Genomic DNA, 23,198 nt, shown 5'->3' with positions numbered 1-23,198 from the left:
TTCTCCAGATTTGGCTCCATCAGACTTTTTTCTTTTGCCAAATTTTAAGCAGGACCCCAAAGGACGACCATTTGACAATGATGATGGAGTGATTGATGCTGTGAACGTTTGGTGTCCGACTTGGTTATTTGCATGGTTTGCGGATGCTATATGAGCGTGCCCGCAAGTGTAATAGTGTACACGGGTATTAAACTGAAAAATAAATTGGTATTATGAAATTTTTTCATTCTTTATTTGTTAGGCTATTCGACCTCCTCTCGTATATTACTTAAACAATGGATATTCCAGTATGGAATGCAACAATATTATGAAAAGAATAGTTGATACTTACCATATAGCGGAGATGCTGAGTCGCAGATAGGCACAAAAAAGTTTCGGCCAACAAGGCCTTTGTCAAAAATAGACAACAGACACACATACAGGCACACACGCTCACGCAAACGCAACTCACACACACATGAGCAGTCTGTCGCAGCTAATGCCACACTCACTTCAGCTGCCAGAGACAGCGCTCATGCGTGTGTGTGTGTGTGTGTGTGTGTGTGTGTGTGTGTGTGTGTGTGTGTGTGTGTGTGTGTGTTTTGACTATTTCTGACAAGGCCTTCTTGCTGAACGTTTATAGTGTGACAGACTTTATGTTGTGTATCTGCGACTCAGCGTCCCCGCTATATGGTAAGCAGCAACTATCCTTTTCATAGTATTGTATATGTTGTTATGGTGACACACAGCAAGCTTTTCAGGTCGTTTTTGAGGGGAAAGGAACGAATGATTAATTTTCAACACCTCAGGAACCATGCTGGTTGGCGTGAAACGGTTCATTCTTTTCGATGTACTTCGCAACAGTTTAATACGTTTACAGAAACTACTACTCAAATACTGTGGCTATTGGAAGTCTCTCTGAGGCTGTAGAAATTGAAGGGAAAGAGCGTAACATTCGTACGAAAACATTCCACTCGGTACAATGGAATTTGTGTGAAGACGAAAGTATATGATCTCTAGTAAGAAAAATAAACACGTTCGGTGAAAAAAATGTGCAATAGACGCGTGAAATTCTGTGGCGTATTTGTAAAGGACGGTGAGAAAACAGACTGAAAAGCTTGTAAGTGTGTTGCGTGGTGGGTTGTGCTGAGAAATAACTCTTGGAAAAGAATTCGATGGCTGTGCCGCTTCCGAGTTAATTAGCGCTGAAGTTGGTCAATGAGCCGTTGCGCGCGTAAATTCAAGGTGCCCGCCGGAGACGGTGATGCCAAAACCGAACAAGGCAGCGATAGAAAAACTGGACATAGGGCGGTGGTAAGGATCGAACCCGAGCCAAAAGCTGAGCAGTCTCGTGAGCTCTAGTCTACGATATGAGAACAACTGACACTAATTTTGCGAGGCGCGACGACAGAATCTGCGAGCGCAACGGCCTGATGGCTAACTTCAACGCTAATTAACTCGGAAACGCCGCAACGTAGCGAATTTTTTTCTTAACGGTTATTTCTCTGCACAACCTACCCTGCCACACCCTTAAAGCTTTTCAAGACAGTTTCGGACCACCCGGTAGAAAGGACAACAATAGATGCCAAAAGACAACAGGAATATTTCAAACTAGGTCAAAATAATTTGGTTAGAGGCAGTTAGACAAGATTTACAGCATATAAACAACACAGAAGAAAACGTCTACCTTTTGGAATGTCACCACGAAGACGTTTTAAAACAAAACTGGCAAGAAATGGTCAGAACATTGGAAAAAGAGACACAGTGAATTCATGAAGAAATTTTAGGAGGATAGGAGGCCACAAACATATTCAGAGAGGATAATGAAGTGAAAAATATGAAGACAATTTCTAACGTGCTCTTTAAGTGGAGGAAATGAAGAAAGAGGAGTTACAGAAATTATATAAATTGTATGGAAAAGGAGAGGGGATCACATGAAGTTTGTTTCAGATGGGGTTGTTATGGAGGTAACGAATAGCGTTCGCGTCCATAGCCTGTGTCTTTTTCTTCGCTTCATCCAAATTGAGAAAGTAGCCAATGACTGGCAAATCAGCTGACTTCTGTCCACTTCGTCTAACATGGAGTAAGCAGTGCGACGCAGTGGTTATTGCAATCGAGGCGAATGTAGCGTACTATGTAGTGGCGGGGTTCAAGTACTGTCTTCGGCCATTCATATTCGAGTTTTCCCGATTTGCTTAACGCAACTACCGGGAGCATTCCTTAAAACACTCAGTGAATGACTACTTTACCCCTCTTCGTCCAAGTTGAGACAGCCCCCTGTGCCACGACCACAATGTCAATGAAGAGTTCAAATCTTCTCCCTAGTTCGGAGCTCCGCGGTAACAAGAATTGTATAATCAATGTAGATTATGGATTTCTGTAACGGGAACGCAGGACACATCGTAAATCATTCGTACAATAGCTTGTGACCTCGCATAATTTCTCATTTGTCAATACAATCGGTATTCAGATTTCGAAGTATTCGGCGGAAGCTGTTAAAAAGATTGGCCCGTCGAGTTTCAGCTTTGCCGGATTAATGGGAGCCCCCGCGCCTGCGCAGTGGCGTCTGCCGAGGCCCTCTCCCGTAGTAACGGCGCGCTGCCGACAGATGGCTTCGTCGCGCTGAAACGCTAGTCGCGCCGCTGTTGTTCTCGCGCCCGCGCGCGCAGGCCGCGTAATCTTCCTCGCTCTGCCGCCCGTATGTCGTCGCTTTAATTGCGGCTACTCAGCAATAGGGCAAAACTCGGCGACTGTGTGCGATGCTCGGGCCGGAAAGAGAGTCGGGCGCGTAGTATCGAGTGGGGCGGCAGACGCGACACGCACCCCGCGGCGGCGGCGGCGAGAAGCGGGCGCGAGCGCCAATCACTGACCTAGACCCGGGTGACGTCACCGGCGCGCTCCCCTCGCGGCACTACGGCAGCGGCAGCGGCGGGCAGTCGGCGGTCGCCGGGGGATGTGTTGTGAGGTGTTGCGCGTCGGAGGCGACGTCGGCGGTGTGTGCGGCAGCGTCGACACAGCCGTGGGCGGCGTGGCAGGCGGCGGCAGCAGCCGAGACCCGCACAGGGGAGGAGGCGGGTCCCGCCCCCAGGCGCCGCAGCCCCTCGCCGGCCTGCACAGTAAGTCGCGTCGGCCTGCTGCCGCCTCCGCCGGTCTCGGCTACCGGCATTGATCACATTTTTATCTACGCGTGTCTCGTATAGGGAGTGCGCAGTGTGTTAGCTCGGCTGGAGGGCGCCCTTCGCCGTTCTTGTTCAATATTAAAAGACTGCGTATTGCCTGCCAGATCGTTAACAGGTGATGCAGTGATCTATAACGAAGGACTACAGTGAAGAAAACCAGTACACAGGTATACTGACAGACCTGGATAAGATTTCAAAATTGTGAAAGTATAGCAACTTGCGATATCCTGGAATATGAAACTGTTCATTTCACAACATGCTAAACTATAGCATTCGTATGCTTACAATAACGACGATTCACATCTGGAGTCAGTCAAGTAGCTAGGTGTAACATATGCGGTAAATGAAGTGGAATAATCCCACAGCCTCAATCGTACGTACTGCAGACGGCAGACTTGGGTTCATCGGTAGAATACTGGATTGCTCTCAAAACTAGCGTGCGACCCACTTTAGAATATTGCTCAAGTGTGTGGGATTCACACCACAGAGAACTAACTGGAGACGCTGAACGCAGATAGAGATGGGCAGCACGAATGGTCACAGGTTTGTTTGACACGTGGGAAGTTGTGACGGAATACGGAAAAACTGAGCTGTCAGACAGCTGAACGTAGACGCTAACTTTCCCGTCAAAGCCTACTTACAAAGTTTCAAGGACCAGCTGTAGGTGACTAATCACGGAATATACCACATTCGCAGTACGTGCCGCGACGGCAGGATCAGACCAAGTACAGTGCACGGAGAGACGTATGAGCGTCAGTCTTTCTGTATATGTAAATGGAGTGGGAGGAAACCCTAATACGTACTTCAGTGGCAGGTACCCTCCGCCATGCACTTGGCGGTCGTTGCAGAGCACGCACGCACACGCCTGCCCACGGTACACGCAGAGGGGGTCGGCCGAGCCGTCGCGCTCTAGTCGGTGCCGCTGTCACGCAGTGGGCGTCTGTGGCAATGCGGCTTTCCTGCACTGCTGTCCAAGGCAAGGCGCTACTCCAGGTTCGTTGCTTCTGTCTTTCTGCGACCTGGTTCGAAGTTCTATCTCGCCCTCTATGAAATGATTGTGAATGGCAGCGAGTGTAAACCGACTGTTCCGTTTTTCTTGCCAAAATATCACATTTTCGACGTTATGCAGATATTATGTCTCCACCTGCAGGTAGTAGTGCCAGTTCACGTGCGATACAACCCGTCAGTACACGGCTGCAAAGTCACACACAGATTTTTGAGCGTTACCTTTGATTCTTAACGCATCAGTGCAGCACCCAACCTCAGTGAATGTGCAAAAATGCCGCACACCTGCCCTGGTGAAAGAGCTGGTGGTACTGCCCGTGGAAACCTACTACAACGGTGAAACAATAGTTCCGGTTTCATTGTGGACGTAAAAGACGTGACTGGCAGCAGCGTATGTTACGATGGTGAAAATGAAATCACAGTTTACAAGGGCCGAAATGATGCGTTTGTCTTGCGGATGAATGTGCACGACAAACGACGCCCACATGAAGAGAATAAAAAATGTGCACATATCGGATAGCTAATTAACAATTACGGAATCTAATCGGGGAGAAAAGTGTTTTATTGTGCAACGTGACTAAAAGAAGCCTGATAAAACACATGCAGTTATGGTAATGGATAAAAATGTGAGAGGCAAAACCTGTAGCTAGAACGCACTAAGCAGGTTGAAATTGATGGAGGTTATGGAATGGAAGCTGCGCAAAGATGAAGGGACTTGCACGCGATTAACTATCATTAGTAGCTGAAGGCTAGAACGATAAGAATCATGACGAATTCTGTACAATGCCTTGTGCTTTTCACCAAATACTTAAGCGAAAGTACTGCTCCTAACCTCACGCACCGATTTTAAAAGCGTCAAGGTGGCATTTCTTTCAAGCTGTGCAGTGGCTCTCCAGCGCTCAGCAGCTACTGGAGGAAGAATATGAGGCCAAGTTCGACTTCTCTACAATAGTTTACTTCAATCTGAGAAACCATGAGCAAGTAATCTGGCCTCCCACGTTTTGCCTGCGACAAATTCTCCCAGAATTAACTTAAAACTAATTTTCATGACCCCGGTTCTGACAGAGTTTTTCGCTTGTAAAAAAGCTGCTGGAAATGTAAAAATCCTCTCCCGTGCATTCGCAATAATTGGAATCCATCTCGCCTGATATCTGACTGAAAACACCCAGAGTCTACAATAGGTCACAACTCCAGCATCTCGCCATGGCCTTAGAGGTAGAGAATAAAAAGTTCTTGACAGCTTACTTTGTTATTGAAATCGTATTCTCCGATTTTCTTTCAAACTCTACACGCCATTGACTAAAAGAGGCGAACGGAAACAGTGTGCTCTGCCGGAACCGAGGACCGGGTGTCCTACGTATGACTGCATCGGCCCTGCAGAGATCCGTGGCAGGACGCCTGTGCGCCAGGGCGATTCTCCCCGTGACGTAGGACACCTATTATTACGACACAACATCAAATCTTAAGCATTCTACAGTTATCGAGGATAAAAATACAGATAGAGAAAGATTATATACAGCTTATACAGAAACTAGACCGAAGTGGTAAGAACCGAACCGTACCAGAGGGAGCCACTTACTGAGAATGTAGTCAGACAAGATGGTAGTTTTAGCCCAACCGCAGCGTTATACAAATCACACGAGTACATAGGGCAAGCATTAAAAGGAACCAAGGAAAAATTTGAGAAAGGAATTAAGTGCATGGAGAGGAAATTAAAATTTCAAAGTTTTTTGATGCCATTTATACGAGGGTTGGAACTTTAATAGTGGCAACTATTTATTTACAGCTCGTACAAAATAGATAAGTGTTTCAAAGTTTTACTGACCTTCAAAGCAGTCATCAGCCCGGACGTGGGGTCTGCATCCTTCCACCATCCTTCACACCTACAAATCCATGATCCGCCCCATCCTTTGTTATGCCAACATCGCTTGGATTTCCGCTCCTCCCCGGTTCTATAAAGCCCTCCAAATCCTCGAACGCCATGCACTCCGCCTCGCCTTCCGCATCCGCCTTCCATCCCCCACGCGCATCCTCTACGACCTCATCCCCTTCCCCCACCTTCTCCTTTTCCTTCAACACATCCGCACACTATATATTGTCCGCCGCCTTGATCCCCACACCCCCTGGTGTCTCCCTTCCTCTCCACCCCCAACCAGTTGCCGCGCCTTTACCGTTGTGTCCCTCCCTCTCTCCATCTCCACACCCTCCATCTCCTTTCCCAACACAACTTCCACCATCTACCCCTCCCGGATGATGAGCTTCGCCCTGACATCTACCCTTCCTACCAACTCTAACCCCCTCTTCCTGCCTCCTCCTCAGGGCTTCCTCTCCTCCCCCTCCCTCCTCTTGAGCGGCTTTCCCCTCCTACTTCCCCTCCATCTCTTGTGCCTCCTTTCAGTGTCTCTGCGCTTCCTCCTGCCCTGTCTTCACTTTTCCTCTCCCACCCCACGTGTCTCCTGCCTCTTCGTGAACCCACGGTTGCCCCTCCTCTCTTCATCCCGCCGCTTCCTCAGCTGCCCCATGCTCTCCCCTCCTTTTCCATCCCGTCTGACCTTTCCCTCGGCAGGTCTCACCTGCTAGTTTTACTCTTTGTCGTGTGTGCTCGAAGTGGGTTTTAAGTGTGTTGTTTCGGAGTGTTTTTAATACTGTGGCCAACTTTTAACCTGTGCATTCACATTCAGTGTCTTCTCTGTGTTTCAAGAATCGCCAACTGTGTTTTTTAACTTTCTGGTGACTTTTTTGTTTTTTAACTGTCCCCCATGAACGTCTACATGTCCATGTCTTTTTACCTCAATTTTCTCCCCTTACTCTGTTTTATGTTCCCCTTTTTTATCTCCTTATGTATGTATCATTGTATTCTTGTTTTAGTTGTCGTGTCTCTCGGCTGAAGAGCGGCGGATTGTGCCGCTGACAGCCCTCTCCTGCCCATATGGGGCAGGGGAATGAAATCACAATAAAAAAAAATAGTCATCAGCATTGTATTATAACCCGTTGCCAACGATGTGTGTGGAACTCGTAGGATAGTCTTAGTAGTGCTAGTTGTGTTGACAGTTCGAGCGGCGCGGTCTATTGCCCAACGAATTTGTAGCAGTTCTGAAGCGAATTCCGTGAAGTGTTTCCTTCAGTTTAGAAATCGAGTTGAACTCACGAGGGCTTAAGTGAAGGGAGAGCAGTTGGTGGTATAGTACTTGGCAGCCCCATCAGTCAAACAAATCAGTAACAGCTTGCACTGTACGTGCTTGAGCATTATCCTGCAAAATGATGGTCAGGTCATGCAGAAATTTATCATCACTTCTGTCTCTAAGCTCGTCGTAGGTTGTGTTCCAAAAGTGAACAGCATAGAGACAGAAGTAATGGAACTTTCTGCAGGACCTGACCATCATTTTGCAGGACAATGCTCGAGCACGTACAATGCAAGCTGTTACTCATTTGTTTGACTGATGGGGCTGCCAAGTACTATACCACCTACTGCATTCCCCTGACTTAAACCACCGTGAGCTCAACTCGATTTGCAAACTGACGGAAACACTTTACAGCATTCGCTTCAGAACTGCTACAAATTCGTCGGGCAATAGACCGCGCCGCTAGAACTGTCAACACAACTGGCACTGCTAAGAGCATCTACGAGTTCCACATCGCTGGCAATGGGTTATACACAGTGCTGCTGACTACTTTGAAGGTCAGTAAAGCCTTGAAACATGCACCTATTTTGTACGAGCTGTAAATAAATAGTTGCCACTATTAAAGTTCCAACCCGAGTAATTGTGTCAGAGGTGTTGGAAGATCATTTAAATGGAACAAATACTGTATTCAAAAGAGGTTATAATGTGGTCGCCCATTAAAATAAAACATGGGTAATGGGGATCAGTGGAATCAATGTGGGTGGTTTTTGGAGAATTAGATTACCATTTGCAGCACGAAAAGTAGTGGACGAGTTGAGCTATTTGGGCAGCAAAGTAACTAACGACGCCAGAAGTAAACGGGGTGTAAAAGGCAGACTAGAAGCATCAGTCAAAGGCTTCCTGAAAAAGAGAAGTAAGTTAACATAGTAAAAGTGTTAGGAAGTGTCTTCTGAACGATTATGTCTGGACTGCAGCGTTATGTGGACGTGAAACGTGGACCGTGAACAGTACAGATGAGATGAATCTAGCGTTTCAAAATGTAGTCTCACAGAAGAATACTAAAGATTATATGGGTAGATCTCGAATAACTGAGCCAACTGGGGGCAAACGAGATTTATGACATAGTATGATCTGAAGAAGGCATAGATTGATACGACACATCTTAAACGATCAAGAAAAAGCTAATGAAGAGGGCCTTGTTGTGGCAGAGACTGGTTTGATCCAGTTTCACACTGCAGGTCCCTTCCTCTCTGCACAACTGCTGCAACCATCTTCCACTTGAAGTTGTTTACTGCAGTTCATTCCTGGTCTCCTTTACCGCCCCCCCCCCCCCCCCATATCAATGTAATTGTTCCTTCCTGTCTTAGGATTTGTCCGATTGACTTACACCTCTCTTCTGTATCAACACCCTGCTAAAAGTCACTACTATTTTCTTCTCTTTACTGTTTATAGACCACGTTTCACTTCCATACATCAAATAAAAACTTCCTAAAATTTAAATTTGCGACTGATATTCTTTTTCAGAGAAGTTTTAGTTGGTGTTTCGTGTCTGTCTTTTACACCCTCATTACTTGTGTCATTGTTGATTATTTTGCTTCCCAAATAGCAAAGATCGTCTTCTACGATCCGTTTTTCATTTGTTAATCTCATTCCTCCGGCATAATCCGTTTCAATTCGGCTGCAGTCCATTGTGATAGTTTTACGTTTCTACAGGTACAGTCTTTTCAAGACCATCCACTCCCTTTCACTGATCTTCCAAGTACTTTGCTATCTGTAACAAATTAAACGTCTCTGGTAAAACTTGAAGTTTTCAATTCTTCTCCTTCAGCCTAAATTCCCTTTCCAAATTTCTCCTTGTCGTCGTTTAAAGCTCACTTGGTGTCCAGATTGAATAATATCGGGGCTACGCTACAACCCTGCCTTACTTCCTTCACAACTACTGCTTCTCTTTCATCTCCTTCGATTCGTACAAATGAAATCTTGTTTCTATAACTGAAGATAACCTTCCGCTGCCTGTAGTTTATCCCTCATAACTTCGGAATTTTAGAGTTTGTTCCAGCCAGTATTTTCAAGAGGTTTTTTAAAAAAATACAAATGTTGCAATTATAGATTTTGATTTCTTTTCATAAACAGATTATTTAAAACAAGCTAGCTGGTTATATAGACATATCGACATTTACCGTGGAAGAACTCGATAATGTAACACACTGCCAGAGATGCGTATTCACATTATAATTATATTTGGCTGCTCTAAATAATATGACGTGACCTTTTCAAAGGAGTTACAGCCGATTCACATACCTGCCTTGACAAAATGAACCAACATTGACTGTAATCGTGATGACGTCGACTTCCACCTACATGATAACGTCACGTGGCCGTCAGCCGCCAGCAACACGCCCACGCAGCTGATACGCTGTACAGTGCAGCGCGCATGTGTCTAGGACACCTCCCTCACCTCTGTGCCGAGATACAAACAGCTCTTGAATCTAACCACATTTGCCTGGTGACCATATAGTCGTATACTGTCTAAATCTGAAATCAGACGTACCTTTCGTGTGCTATAGGCGTGGTTAACATACAAGAATAATCGGGACGAGAGAGACATAAGTTCTCCTCCGACCGTCCTGATTTAGGTGTGCGATTTTTCAGTAAATCACTTGGAGGAATGTCCTAATGACAAATCTTCAGCCGCCCCGCCCCTTTTCGAATCCGACCGAGGTGTTTTGTGGTTAAGACATGGCGTTCTGAAGCAGCGGTACCGAAACCTCACCATCAGGCTTGTCGAAATAATATGACGTAATGGTATTTTCAATGGACAAAATGAACCGACATTGACTGTAGCGGTGAAGACACCGCCATGCTGCATAATCCATGCGCGGACGAGTCTGTGCGCGCAGAAGTAAAGCGGTGACAAACAGAAGAATCCCTTGAGCACTAGGGTACCACTATTCAATAAACTCAATTCATTTATGTGACGTTCTGCAATTTGATGAACTCAGAATAGGTTACATATTCATTGCAGCGAGAATATCGCTTCGAGCATCACAAAAGAACAAACTGCCTCATACCGGTGAACTAAATTTAAAGTGTGATGATGCAGCACAGTTTCCGAACCAACTTGTAACACGTTAAGTAATATACAGAAATAAATCAGTTGGTTTTCCCTTCCTAACTAGGTCAAGTATCTCGACACAACGCCAGTTTTGCAAGAAGAAACCGACGCGATTCATTCAAATCTATAAGATGGAATATAATGCCGTAAAGTAATTTTTAGATGTGGACGCTGTGCCCATAACGGAAATTCATCACCATATTGGCGAATTTACTGCTTAATTTTCAACAGCTTGGATTTACTTCGTAATTCACGCAATAGAAAGACATCTACAATTTAGTACACCTATGTACATTGCTTTCGTTGACTACGTAAAAAGCATATGACAAGGTAAACAGAACAGACTTCCTTCAATCCTTACTCGACAAGTTAACCGCAGCATTTAGTAAAACTAACGCAGTATATGTATGATACAACATACTTTCGAGTTTTAATTGGAGCGAAATGACCCAAGGACGTCGAGAAAGGTGCCCTTTGTGACATATTCACTTTAATCTATACTTGATAAATAATTGTCAAAAATTGTTATCAAAACACCTGAAAAGAAATAACTCTGCTATACATACAATGCTCACAGTAGACAAACAAGTTATTTTAGCTGGAAATAAAGAGAACGTTACCTGCTTGTGAAAGTAGCAAGTCAATATAATTTAAATATTTGCAAGCCATAACCTCTCCGTTTGCCAGGTATTATGATACCTCACGTTCAACATTTCTTGTACAGCGCAATGTGCATATTTGTGCCAACAATCCCACAAACGCAGAACGCGACCTGGAATTGTTTGCCAGCCCTTATAAATAACCTTGGTTTGCCAGTAAACGTCGGGGTAGTGTAAAATGGAGTATGCGAGCTGTTGCCGCGCTGCTAGGGGAAACGAACGTAAATGGAATATTTTTAATTTCGTTTCCCATGTATTACACTTCATTTAAGTACGCTAGTCATGGTTATTGTGCTTGATAACTGAAATGCAAATTTACACTGAACTATAGGTCAATATGGTTCAAATGGCTCTGAGCACTATGGGACTCAACATCTTAGGTCATAAGTCCCCTAGAACTTAGAACTACTTAAACCTAACCAACCTAAGGACATCACACACACCCATGCCCGAGGCAGGATTCGAACCTGCGACCGTAGCAGTCCCGCGGTTCCGGACTGAAGCGCCAGAACCGCACGGCCACCGCGGCCGGCTATAGGTCAATAAATGAGAGTATCAATTGGATACTTTGGTCTTTTAACATGGGAACACAAACGATAGTCATAACAGAGACTGATGTTTTGCGTTTACTTATAATACTCACAGACGCTGAAACTTCGGCTCTAATAAATCAGATAGACCCAAAACGCTCTGATTTATAATGTGAAAATAGCGAAGACGAATTTTAATTGAATGTCAGACTGATTAAGGAAAACCGTAACTCTTCTTGGAAAACTTTAGAAATGAAGAATCTCTATACCAGTTGCAGCACGATTTTAAACCAATAGGGAGGAAAAATGACAGGATTCTTACAGGCACATGCATATAGAAGTTTAGAATTCTCTTAAGATTTTTTAAATAATTAGGAACTTCATTGTTTAGATTTTGGATTGTAGAAATTACAGATTTTTTCTTTTCTCATAAACAGATTTTTACCAACCCAAATTACTGTACAACAGCCAATATCCAGTTATAATCTTTGGAAGCCATTTCAGTATTTTTAAGGCCGTATAAATGACATTTTTTGTGAAAGCAACTGATTTGCTAATTTAAGAGGTTCATGAAAATCATTTGATACCAATTTAGGTAAAGTGAAAACGTCTTTTCATGTTGGATTTACTCAACAGTAATTGGTTATCCACGTTTTCAAATGGTTCAAATGGCTCTGAGCACTATGCGACTTAACTTCTGAGGTCATCAGTCGCCTAGAACTTAGAACTACTTAATCCTAACTAACCTTAGTAATAACACACATCCATACCCGAGGCAGGATTCGAACCTGCGACTGTAGCGGTCGCGCGGTTCCAGACTGTAGCGCCTAGAACCGCTCGGCCACCCCGGCCGGCGTTTGAAAATGTTTCGGTCTCAAGGAACAAGAATTCCCGAAGTAGTACACAATATTTCCAGAAACAGTTTCTTTCTTCTTCGAGTCAACCTTAACGTTGCTGTCGATGGTTCTGCGCGCCGATATCAGGAAAGTGAGGACTATGCTAAACACCGTTTGAGACTCGTGTCTGAAGGCCCCATGGTCTACAGACATTTTCACTGACGATCAAATGATCGCATTTAAACAGTGGACTCCTTAAGGAAGACTTACGGACTATACCAGTTCAGAGTGGATGTGACAAAACATCATCTATATACACAAACTGATTTCTCAGATGATGGTGATTCAGGTGACAAGACCTTTGAAACGGGAGCTGCAGAAACGCCAAAACTGAGGACAGTGGCACAAACGCCACATACAATTGCAAGAAAAGATTGTGCAAAGCATTTGTCTAAAAAAGATCAAAATGCCGACACTCACACTGGAGCTCGTTGACATTTTTGATCTATAGTGTCCCTTTGTTTTAACAATTGCATCAGACAATTTCAAATCCAGGTGTTAATTAAGTGCATATGTATGACAGTTGTATAGCATAAGACCCAAGGTATCATATACGATACTTCCTGTCAGACCCTTCCGGCCGCAATGCAGGTTTTTTCAACATCGTATATCATCTCTTGTAACCCTAAGGCAATAAAAAACCATAGTTTGTTTTCATGCCACTGTGTTTCTTGCTGTGGATGTGAAGAAGATAAAAGTAACGGCATTTAGAGGATGAAAGCCAGTAAGGGCCAAAGAAGTGTTTAATAACGCAATCATAGAACAAGTTAACGAAGTCTTTTACCACAGACGTGATATTGTATCAATTGAATTCTGCAACTCTATTGCACAAACGGCGTTTTAAAAATAGGATTATATATACATCGCACAAGTAGTGTGAGGTAAAGACATTGTTATTTGGATGTGAATGTTAGATACCTGCAGAGATGTGATTTCTGAGAGCAACAACAGTGGCTTGACATCACTCGAGAGGATGAGAAATGAAAATAACAGAATATAGTTACTGTATTTAATGTGGATGAAGGAATAATAAAAGTACATCAGCGAATGAAAGGAACAGTTCACAGGAATGCAAGAAAACACAATTCACTGGTAAAATGTTAGCCGAGACAAGGGCTACAGAAGATCGGTCGGGCAGGTGGATCTAATGAAGTACGTGTATAAGGGACGAACCAGAGCTTGTATTATCCTTAAGGTTGAAGGTGATCATGAGAGGCGGATGGCTTAAAGAAAGCCAGTTATACCGTGATAAAAATACGTAGGCTACTGCGGTCGTTGTCAGTCTCCCTAACAGTACTTAAATAAGCCGAGGTTGCAGCGGCCTTCTACAGAGCAAAGAAGGTGCACTCTTATGGAAGACAATCCACGTGACAGACGTCTCAAAACAGCAACATCATCAGAAAAGACCGAGAAAGTGCAGTGGACAATGGGCGATTAAAGGCGTCAGGCGCCTCACGTCGTAATAATGTCAGACTTTAATGCAGCACTCATATCACACGAAAAGTTAACTGAAAGAAAGTTTTGTGGAACTTAAACGTCGCGTTTAAACGGTGACCAAAACCGCAACCCAGAGCGAGTGTGCCAGCATTACAGAATACAGAAGCTAACTGACTATATGCCCCGAGGTATTACTATGGTCGAAGGGTTGTTATACAGTCAATCACCTCAGTATTTGGACACTACGATATGTTAATCTTGTAGCATCATAACTATATTCGTAACAAAACAAACAAACCATGTAACCAAGTATTATATTCCGTGATGTGTCTTGTAAATCATAGCATAAACTTGATTAAGATAGCGTACGTAAGTTCTTTTATAATATTATTTAACTACAACTCGGTCCCTTATTCACTTTTATTTAATATTCGGACACTTTCCAGAACCAATCAATTCAAGAGAAGATTTTGTGGAACATTAAATGTTTCAATATCTTGTCGGGTTGCCATTCTGTTTTATCACTTCTTTCAAACGCTGTGGCATACTGGAAATGATCTTTTTTAAATAGTCCACACGTAGACTGTCCCATTCTTCTTTTAATCGACGCTTCAGAGTTTCCTTGGACGTGACTGGTGTTTTTCTAATACGTCGCTCCAGTTCTCCCCACACATTCTCAGTGGGGTTGACATCTGGTGATTGTGGTGATGGTTGTAAGACTTTGGGGCAATTGTACAACAAATATTCCTGCACAATGCGAGCCTTATGTTTCTGGTCATTGCCCTGGTAAAACTCGAACATGTTTGATATCCCCATGGTTCAGTACCATAATACTGTCGATGAACACCAATTCGCGCGGTCCAAATATCGAACGCAGCCACCTCCATGCTTTACAGTCGGTTTAATAGTTGTGACTGTAAATTCTTCGTTCTTCTTCCGCCACACCATGCATGATTCGTCCACCAGACCCAAAAACGTTAAATTTACTTTCGTCGGCAAAAATGACGTCGTTCCACCATATTTCATCCTTCGTAATAAACTGACTGGCAAAGTACAATCTCTTCTTTTGATTCTGTTCATTCACATACGGCTTCCTGGCCACTCTTCCATCGTAGCCACTTTGCTTTTCTCGTAAAATATAAATGGCTCTGAGCACTATGGGACTTAACATCTGTGGTCATCAGTCCCCTAGAACTTAGAACTACTTAAACCTAAGGACATCACACACATCCATGCCCGAGGCAGGATTCGAACCTGCGACCGTAGCGGTCACACGGTTCCAGACTGTAGCGCCTAGAACCGCACGGCCACACTGGCCGGCTCGTAAAATATATATCCACACACTAGATACTAATTGAGTACACGTAATGCTTTTGTTAACTCAAGAAAACTTGAATTTATTGTGTCTAGGTATTTCAGTACACTTTTATTCATGTAAATGTGCGAGGGCCATGAAATACTACACCCCCTCAACACGGAAATTCAATAATAAAAAAATCAAACAAAAACCCTAAGTGCCATCGCCACTTTAAATCTGACCTTAAGTGACAATTTAAAACAATTCTGAATCCCTTCAGGCGTTGACAGTACGCGACGCGCTGAGTTCCCTACTTGAATTCGGCCACTCGCCACTTTAGCTATCAAGTTTTTCTTTAGCTGCGCGCTGCTTGTAAAATGGTTCCTTTACTTTCTCGTCACTTATCACAATATAGTGAAACAGTTCGTATTTATTCGAGCCAATTCTCGGTCCGCTGTAAGATGGTGGTACTTAAACAACAACTACGAACATGTGTTCGAGGCTTTACCTTCTCGACACACTCACCAACAACTACCAAACGACTTCAACGAAACGGCTAACAACCCAATTACCTCTGGGCGAGCCGCGACCACTAATCGTACAACACGGACAGGATATCGGTTCCACCGATTCCCGAACACTCAGCACTACAAATCTACTTCTCTAACTAGGCTCACGCTGGATTTACCACAACAAACATTACGAGCGAAACTGCCCACAAGACGACAATCAATTGATAGCTCGTGCTTAGCGTTGGGAGGAAACAACCGTCACAGCCACGTATATGAGCAGGGGCATAACAGACTGAATAGCCACGCTGCCTTCGCGACCTGTACCCAAATTAAAATACTGGTATTACCAATAAAAACTCCTTTCCCTCTCCCAAGCCTTAACCGCCGGCTGCAGTGCCTCACTACACCACGCAGTATGTCCCTCTGCTATCAGACCTAGACGCACACCGATATATCCACTTCGTCGGTGAGAGGTCTAATGGGAACTAACTAACTCTTTGTGTCACACCATAGGAACCATGTAAAGCGAACAAACGCGCAGCGCCACGCCAACTTTTGACAGTTAATTAATTATTCGTGGTTGCTGTCGGTTCTGTACGACAGCGGCCGGCTGCTGCGCGTCGCTCAGCCAGCATCGCTGAAGTCGCGCGTGCTCACCATCTGTTTTTTCGTCGACGCTCTCGGATCATCTACAATATTTTTTTTTCTTAATACATCGTACACGTATATTTGCAGTAACCACCGGGTGTTTTTATTAAGTTATCGGGTAGGACGCTCAGCGCTAGTAAGGGCAAACTTAACCCGTGCGTTTTGACACAGCACAGTCTGACGATATCTCCCACAGTACTCTTACTTATGTTGAGCGTGGCAGCAATTTTTCTATATGATTTACATTTCGCGTTGTGAAAACTCACAAACTGTCGTATCTCAAAACTAGCATTACCTTTGCCGTGGCATCGTATCGTCTGGACAGTCGACCGCGCTTTTGAAACACGCGCTTGCCTTATGTAAAGGGTGGAAACAAGTGCGGCACTCCCATCTGCCCGGATATTAAAGTAACGTGACCATCGAAGAGTGCTTTATTTCAGTGGTACTATTTAACAAGTGGTATACGTGGTGTAAACATCATTCATACTATTGTTTACTGGACATACTGGGTGATCAAAAAGTCAGTATAAATCTGAAAACTGAATAAATCACGGAATAATGTAGATAGAGAGGTACAAATTGACACACATGCTTGGAATGACAAGGGGTTTTATTAGAACCAAAAAGCTACGAACATTGAAAAAATGTCCGACAGATGGCGCTTCATATGATCAGAATAGCAATAATTAGCATAACAAAGTAAGACAATGGAAAGATGATGTTCTTTACAGGAAATGCTCAATATGTCCACCATCATTCGCCAACAATAGCTGTAGTCGAGGAATAATGTGAACAGCACTGTAAAGCATGTCCGGAATTATGGTGAGGCATTGGCGTCGGATGTTGTCTTTCAGCATCCCTATAGAGATGTCGGTCGATCACGGTACACTTGCGACTTCAGGTAACCCCAAAGCCAATAATTGCACGGACTGAGGTCTGGGGACCTGGGACGCCAAGCATGATGAAAGTGGCGGCTGAGCACAAGATGATCACCAAACGACGCGCGGAAGAGATCTTTCACGCGTCTAGCAATACTTTTTTTTTGTTGTTGTTGTTCTAATAAAACCCCACGTCATTCCAAGCATGTGTGTATTTTTACCTCTCTATCTACATTATTCAGTGGTTTATTAAGTTTTCAAATTTATACTGACTTTTTGATCACCCGGTATATCTATCTTCATATAATACGTGGATATATTATTTTTTCTTTTATTCAGAATACAGTTATGTTGCAGCAAAGTAAAAGTCTCTTAGTGTCCGAATATTAAGGTTATTCACTGTATACATTTTCGTATTGGTGGTAAGCAAGGAACCGTTGGAATATTGTTCGCCCTTTGTGTTCCCAGCCAATAGCAGCTGTTTATAAACTCTCGAAAGTATGGACAATGTTTGTATTGTCATGCGGACGGGAGGCATTAAGCGAACGTACGTAAACCGTTAACAGTTGTACATGAGGCTTCAACTGTTGTGCGGCTTGCCGTCAGCCGCATTTGACCCCTCCTCTCATTTTCACACTCGATCTATAAACAGCAACGATGCTGTAGAGGGAAGGGAGGGGGTAAACAGTTGCCGCATCGCCAGGTCGTGTCGCGCTGCGCTGCGCTTCACTATTGTTGATGCGCTCCGCGATTCTTCAATCACGTGCGTTTCCTTTGTCGCTTTAAACAATTTTCTTTTTCTTTTGTGCTGCGAAAATGACTGTCGGCGAGAGCTTTACATCAGCGACGTCCTGTAACTTGCGATTCAGGAAATAAGGAATATAGCGATAAGAAATCCAAAAACGTAATGTTTGGGAGTAGGCGTGTAAAAAATTTGACTTCGAAAATAAAACTTTATGGAAAAAAACGAATGTGGTACTTATTATTTCCTCTATTACCCGATATTTCGTATATTTGCCATGATCATCACCTTCAGTGTTTACAGTGTACCTACGAATTTGTCTCGTATACTAGGGGCAGCGATTATTTCTCTAGTTTCATCCAACTGTTATCCATCTCTTTTGCTCTAAGTATTACTGCATGGAAATCCTGTTTCACATTTAAGTGCGATAAAATATTCGCCATTTCTTGGAAAGGATCCCAAAAGTACAGTCTGCTTAGCGTCGCGTCGCCGATAACATAAACTTTTCTTTCTTCCGTCAATTTTGACCCACAGTACGGCCGTTGTATGTTGTCTTTAAGAGCAAATGCTTCGTCTCTGACTAAGCTGAATGGAAGGGGCTCGAGTAAAAGGTAGAAGCTGCAGCAGATTTAAATTGTTACAGGTAATTTTGCTTTAAAGGTCCTATTTTTATAAAATGGCATGTCTCGACTTTTTCTGCATGAACCTACGTCTATTAATGTGAAGTCATAGTGAGCGTCACAAACTGCTAGTAACACGATTGAGACGGTTAAAAGCAAATGGGTCTAAATGGCAAAATCATTATTCTGAGAAAATCAGGATCAAATTTTGTATCAACTTTAAAATTCTCTTTTCATTTGCTCCATTGTCTACAGTAACCGTCGTATGCACTAGTTATTAACGAAGCAGCTATAGATGCACTATCAAATGAAATTCAAAATGAAGAACTTGCACCCTCTGCCTCCAAGGTAGTCACTTACATCCTTTTGACTCTCAGTAATATCAGCTTCGGAATGAAGCACAACAATGTAAAATAATATGTTGTCCCAGCTTCATTTATTAAATTAATCAATACACACAATTTTTATTGATTATACAATAATGGAGAGGATAAGGCAAGTAGATAAACAATGTTACACATAGCCAAACTCTTAGCACCTACACATACAAATACTCCCATTTGTTTTTATCACAGGAAACGTCTTTTCTGATCCCACACAGCAGCATCAGAAGGCACCATGTCATTGGCAGATTGTGTGCTTGGCCCGTTACTTGCTAGTGTGATCTCCTGTATGGTTGTGGAAATAGATGTTTTTGGTTTGCGCTTAAGATTTGTACAGAATGGGTGGCAAATTTGAGGTAAAAATGGAAGTGGCGCTGCAGATTCTGATGTTTCTATGTTATTATGGTAAGTAGTGATCGTACATTCAACTGTATTACCGCTGAGCTTGGGCATCCTATGTTTGATCGTCTTACGTAAATGGAATTAAAATTCAGGTCAACTTTGATGGTAGTTTATAGAACTTCCCATACAGGAGTGACCTGAAATGAGGAACTTGTGGTAATTGATCTTTAGTTAGTGAGGTGCGCATTACGATGTACATCTAAAACTTAGCGAGATTTTTCATCTTGTTCTGTCCACCTGCATTATCACTAAAACCAATGAGGAAGTTGCTGTACACGCTTCCGCAAACCATCTCTGTTAGCATTTTCGCTGTCTATTATTTCTTTTCTTCTTAAGATGTTCACCTTCTTCTGCCCTATTTTAATTTACTGAATGCGAAAACGGCGTCTAATCTGCCAAATTCTGAAGCACCGAATCACCTGATCGCAACAGCTTACAAAAAAACGTTTCTAACCTGAGAGATTATGTGCATTTACAACTCGCTGCATGCAAAGATAAGACACTTCTTGTTAAGTAGTTCTTCAAATAGCCGCTCGGAAGCATTTCCGATCACTCTATACACCTATATACCTTCGCCAACTAACAGATCGGGTCTTCCTCTACGATATGGTGCACATAGGTCTAAATATTTTTTCTATCTCTTATTCTTGCTTCTAAACGCCTCATATGAAAAAAAAGTTTGTACTTGTAGTTTAAAGAGCTGCTGTATTCATGTATGAAAAGTCTGAACACGCTTCTCGTCAGTTGCACCAAGATAGTTCTGAAAATCAGCATGCTTTTTAAACTTTTCTCGTATATTAAACCAGGCTTCCTCAGAAGCAGGTGGCATGCATATGCTTCGTGCGTTATCCCATATTTTGTGAATGGTGTCTCGCACGGTTTTTGATATACTGGAAATAACACATCTCAAGGAATAACGCAACTGTGTAAATGTACAGCCCATAGCAGCCCGCAGCGCCTGTAATCAGATACTTCTGTTTTATTAAAGCCACGGGAGAGCGTGACTTATACAAAAGAAATCAGCAAGAAAAAAGGCGTCAAAAAATAGTTCTCACGCAGAATCACACGAAAATGTACACGTTGTGATATACTAAATTTTCTTATCATCTCCAGTTGCCACTGAACTGTCAGGATTGGAAGAAGCCTGTGTTCAGATGGATTCCGCTACAACTGTCATAGGATACCAAAGGTGACAGAGCGGAAGGAATTATTCAGGTGCCGGCAGCAAACGAAAGCATTTTCTACTGTTACTATTGAACGATTTGAAATATGTACCACAGACGTTAAATTTGAAATGCTGTCTTTGTTGAAGAAGTAAACGAGGGGTAATAGTTCAGTACAAAACTCGTGATTTCCAATTCATCTCACACATACCTACATATCCAGACCCACCCCTAGTTTTTACAACCAACCCAAGCCCACCAAGTATATCAAACCGCGAGCTACTCTTCCACCAGTATTAAATATTTCCCATTTATAAGTGTTTACTTACTAGCCCTCAGCATAGCAGGGAACTTATAAAAAGACGTCGCAGACATTGTGGAGGAAAATTTTGTCGAGTTTTCCCTCTTTTCCTTCTAAAATAACCCTAGTGTTATTTTCGAACTGTTAACATAGGATGGATTTCCGTTGTGGCCGGTGGCGTCTGTATTTTCTTTCCAGTAACAAAACGAAAAGCAACAGTTCCTCTTCAGTATGCGCTCCATAACTGACACGACTCCCTAGACCCACAGCTGAAGACGCGTCCAGGTCGATTCCATGAAGCGACAGTCGCGTTGTCTAGTGACTGATCCGCCGCCAAGTTGTCTGCGTTTGAAGGTGTGCGAGCCCAAGACTGGTTTGCTGCTGCTCTCCCCCTAGTACAGATCTCTTCATGTCTACGTAACTACTGCAACACACACACGCACGCGCACATCTCTCTGTATTACCGTATTAACCATTCCTTCTTGCCCAAGAACTTTTCTTACCAACCGATCCGTGCTTTTAGTCTGGTTGTATGTCATAAATGCTTTTTCTAAAGAAGTTTGGTTCATTACCTCTTCATGAGTTATTCGATCTAGCCATCCAATCTTGAGCATTCTTCTGTAACGCCTCATTTCAAAAGTTTGTATTCTCTTCGTTTCTGTACGGTTCATGCATGGTCCATGTTTGACTTTGGTACAACGCAGACCCGTTGGTGATGTTTCGTGGTTTTTTAATATCCTAGTTATGCTGCAATGTTTTTTCGGTCACCGTATCTTCACATTCTTTACGTTGCTTTTTAACTGCTTGATAGTAAGAAGCAGCTGACGACTGACTATTTCTGTTGTTGAAAGAAAAATATATCTTTTAGTCTATAGTCGCAGATTCTTTATTTTCCCGGTTTCTGTTCACAGTGCCATCTTCATGCAGCACCTGTCCCAAAGTTGATGTGTCATTATTTGACACACCTATTTGCGAAGCGAGCGCGTGTCTGCGTGACAGGCGATGCACGAGGATAGCACACTGCGCCGAAACCGGCAAAATGAATAAACTGCGACTATAGACTAAAACATTTACTTTTTCAATATTGGATTGGTCGCTGTTCCGTCGACGGTACTTCGGCAGTATGATATATTGACGCATTAGTTTCCCTCATTCAAAGTCACATTAATTCTATGATTGGTAATTACGTATTTACAAAATTATTAATTAAGTAGTACGTATAAAATGTGAAATTAATTCCATGTTTCATTTTTACAATAAAGAATCACAACTTAAAAAATTCTAGTGTTAAGTATATTATGAACGGCCCAAAAACACCCGTCTTCTTCCAGTGTGGGCCTGTTAAACGAAAACGGTTGGAAAGCCCTGGCCTGGACCAATGTCCACACACTTTGCACAATAGAAAACAAAATTCAGATACACAGCCGAAACTGAGCCTAAAACCTCCACACGGTTAGCCGTCAACGTCAAGTGGGAAGCACATATACACTCCTGGAAATGGAAAAAAGAACACATTGACACCGGTGTGTCAGGCCCACCATACTTGCTCCGGACACTGCGAGAGGGCTGTACAAGCAATGATCACACGCACGGCACAGCGGACACACCAGGAACCGCGGTGTTGGCCGTCGAATGGCGCTAGCTGCGCAGCATTTGTGCACCGCCGCCGTCAGTGTCAGCCAGTTTGCCGTGGCATACGGAGCTCCATCGCAGTCTTTAACACTGGTAGCATGCCGCGACAGCGTGGACGTCAACCGTATGTGCAGTTGACGGACTTTGAGCGAGGGCGTATAGTGGGCATGCGGGAGGCCGGGTGGACGTACCGCCGAATTGCTCAACACGTGGCGCGTGAGGTCTCCACAGTACATCGATGTTGTCGCCAGTGGTCGGCGGAAGGTGCAAGTGCCCGTCGACCTGGGACCGGACCGCAGCGACGCACGGATGCACGCCAAGACCGTAAGATCCTACGCAGTGCCGTAGGGGACCGCACCGCCACTTCCCAGCAAATTAGGGACACTGTTGCTCCTGGGGTATCGGCGAGGACCATTCGCAACCGTCTCCATGAAGCTGGGCTACGGTCCCGCACACCGTTAGGCCGTCTTCCGCTCACGCCCCAACATCGTGCAGCCCGCCTCCAGTGGTGTCGCGACAGGCGTGCATGGAGGGACGAATGGAGACGTGTCGTCTTCAGCGATGAGAGTCGCTTCTGCCTTGGTGCCAATGATGGTCGTATGCGTGTTTGGCGCCGTGCAGGTGAGCGCCACAATCAGGACTGCATACGACCGAGGCACACAGGGCCAACACCCGGCATCATGGTGTGGGGAGCGATC

The 23,198-nt window shown here is 43.8% G+C and overlaps 1 protein-coding gene across 1 annotated transcript in view; it reads left to right on the top strand.

The window, feature by feature from the left end:
- The first annotated feature begins 2,618 nt into the window (after positions 1-2,618).
- The window catches only part of LOC126202965 (putative fatty acyl-CoA reductase CG5065), a 377,398-nt gene continuing 356,818 nt past the window's right edge, over positions 2,619-23,198 (top strand). The window contains exon 1 of the mRNA XM_049937102.1: positions 2,619-3,104. Within this exon, the coding sequence (XP_049793059.1) occupies positions 2,933-3,104 (172 nt within the window). The 5' untranslated portion in view covers positions 2,619-2,932. The remainder of the gene's footprint in view (positions 3,105-23,198) is intronic.

This window comes from Schistocerca nitens, chromosome 9 (genome assembly GCF_023898315.1).
Source record: "Schistocerca nitens isolate TAMUIC-IGC-003100 chromosome 9, iqSchNite1.1, whole genome shotgun sequence".
Taxonomy (NCBI): domain Eukaryota; kingdom Metazoa; phylum Arthropoda; class Insecta; order Orthoptera; family Acrididae; genus Schistocerca; species Schistocerca nitens.
The sequence above is the reverse complement of the archived record's forward strand: the minus strand, read 5'-3'. Positions and strand labels throughout refer to the sequence as shown.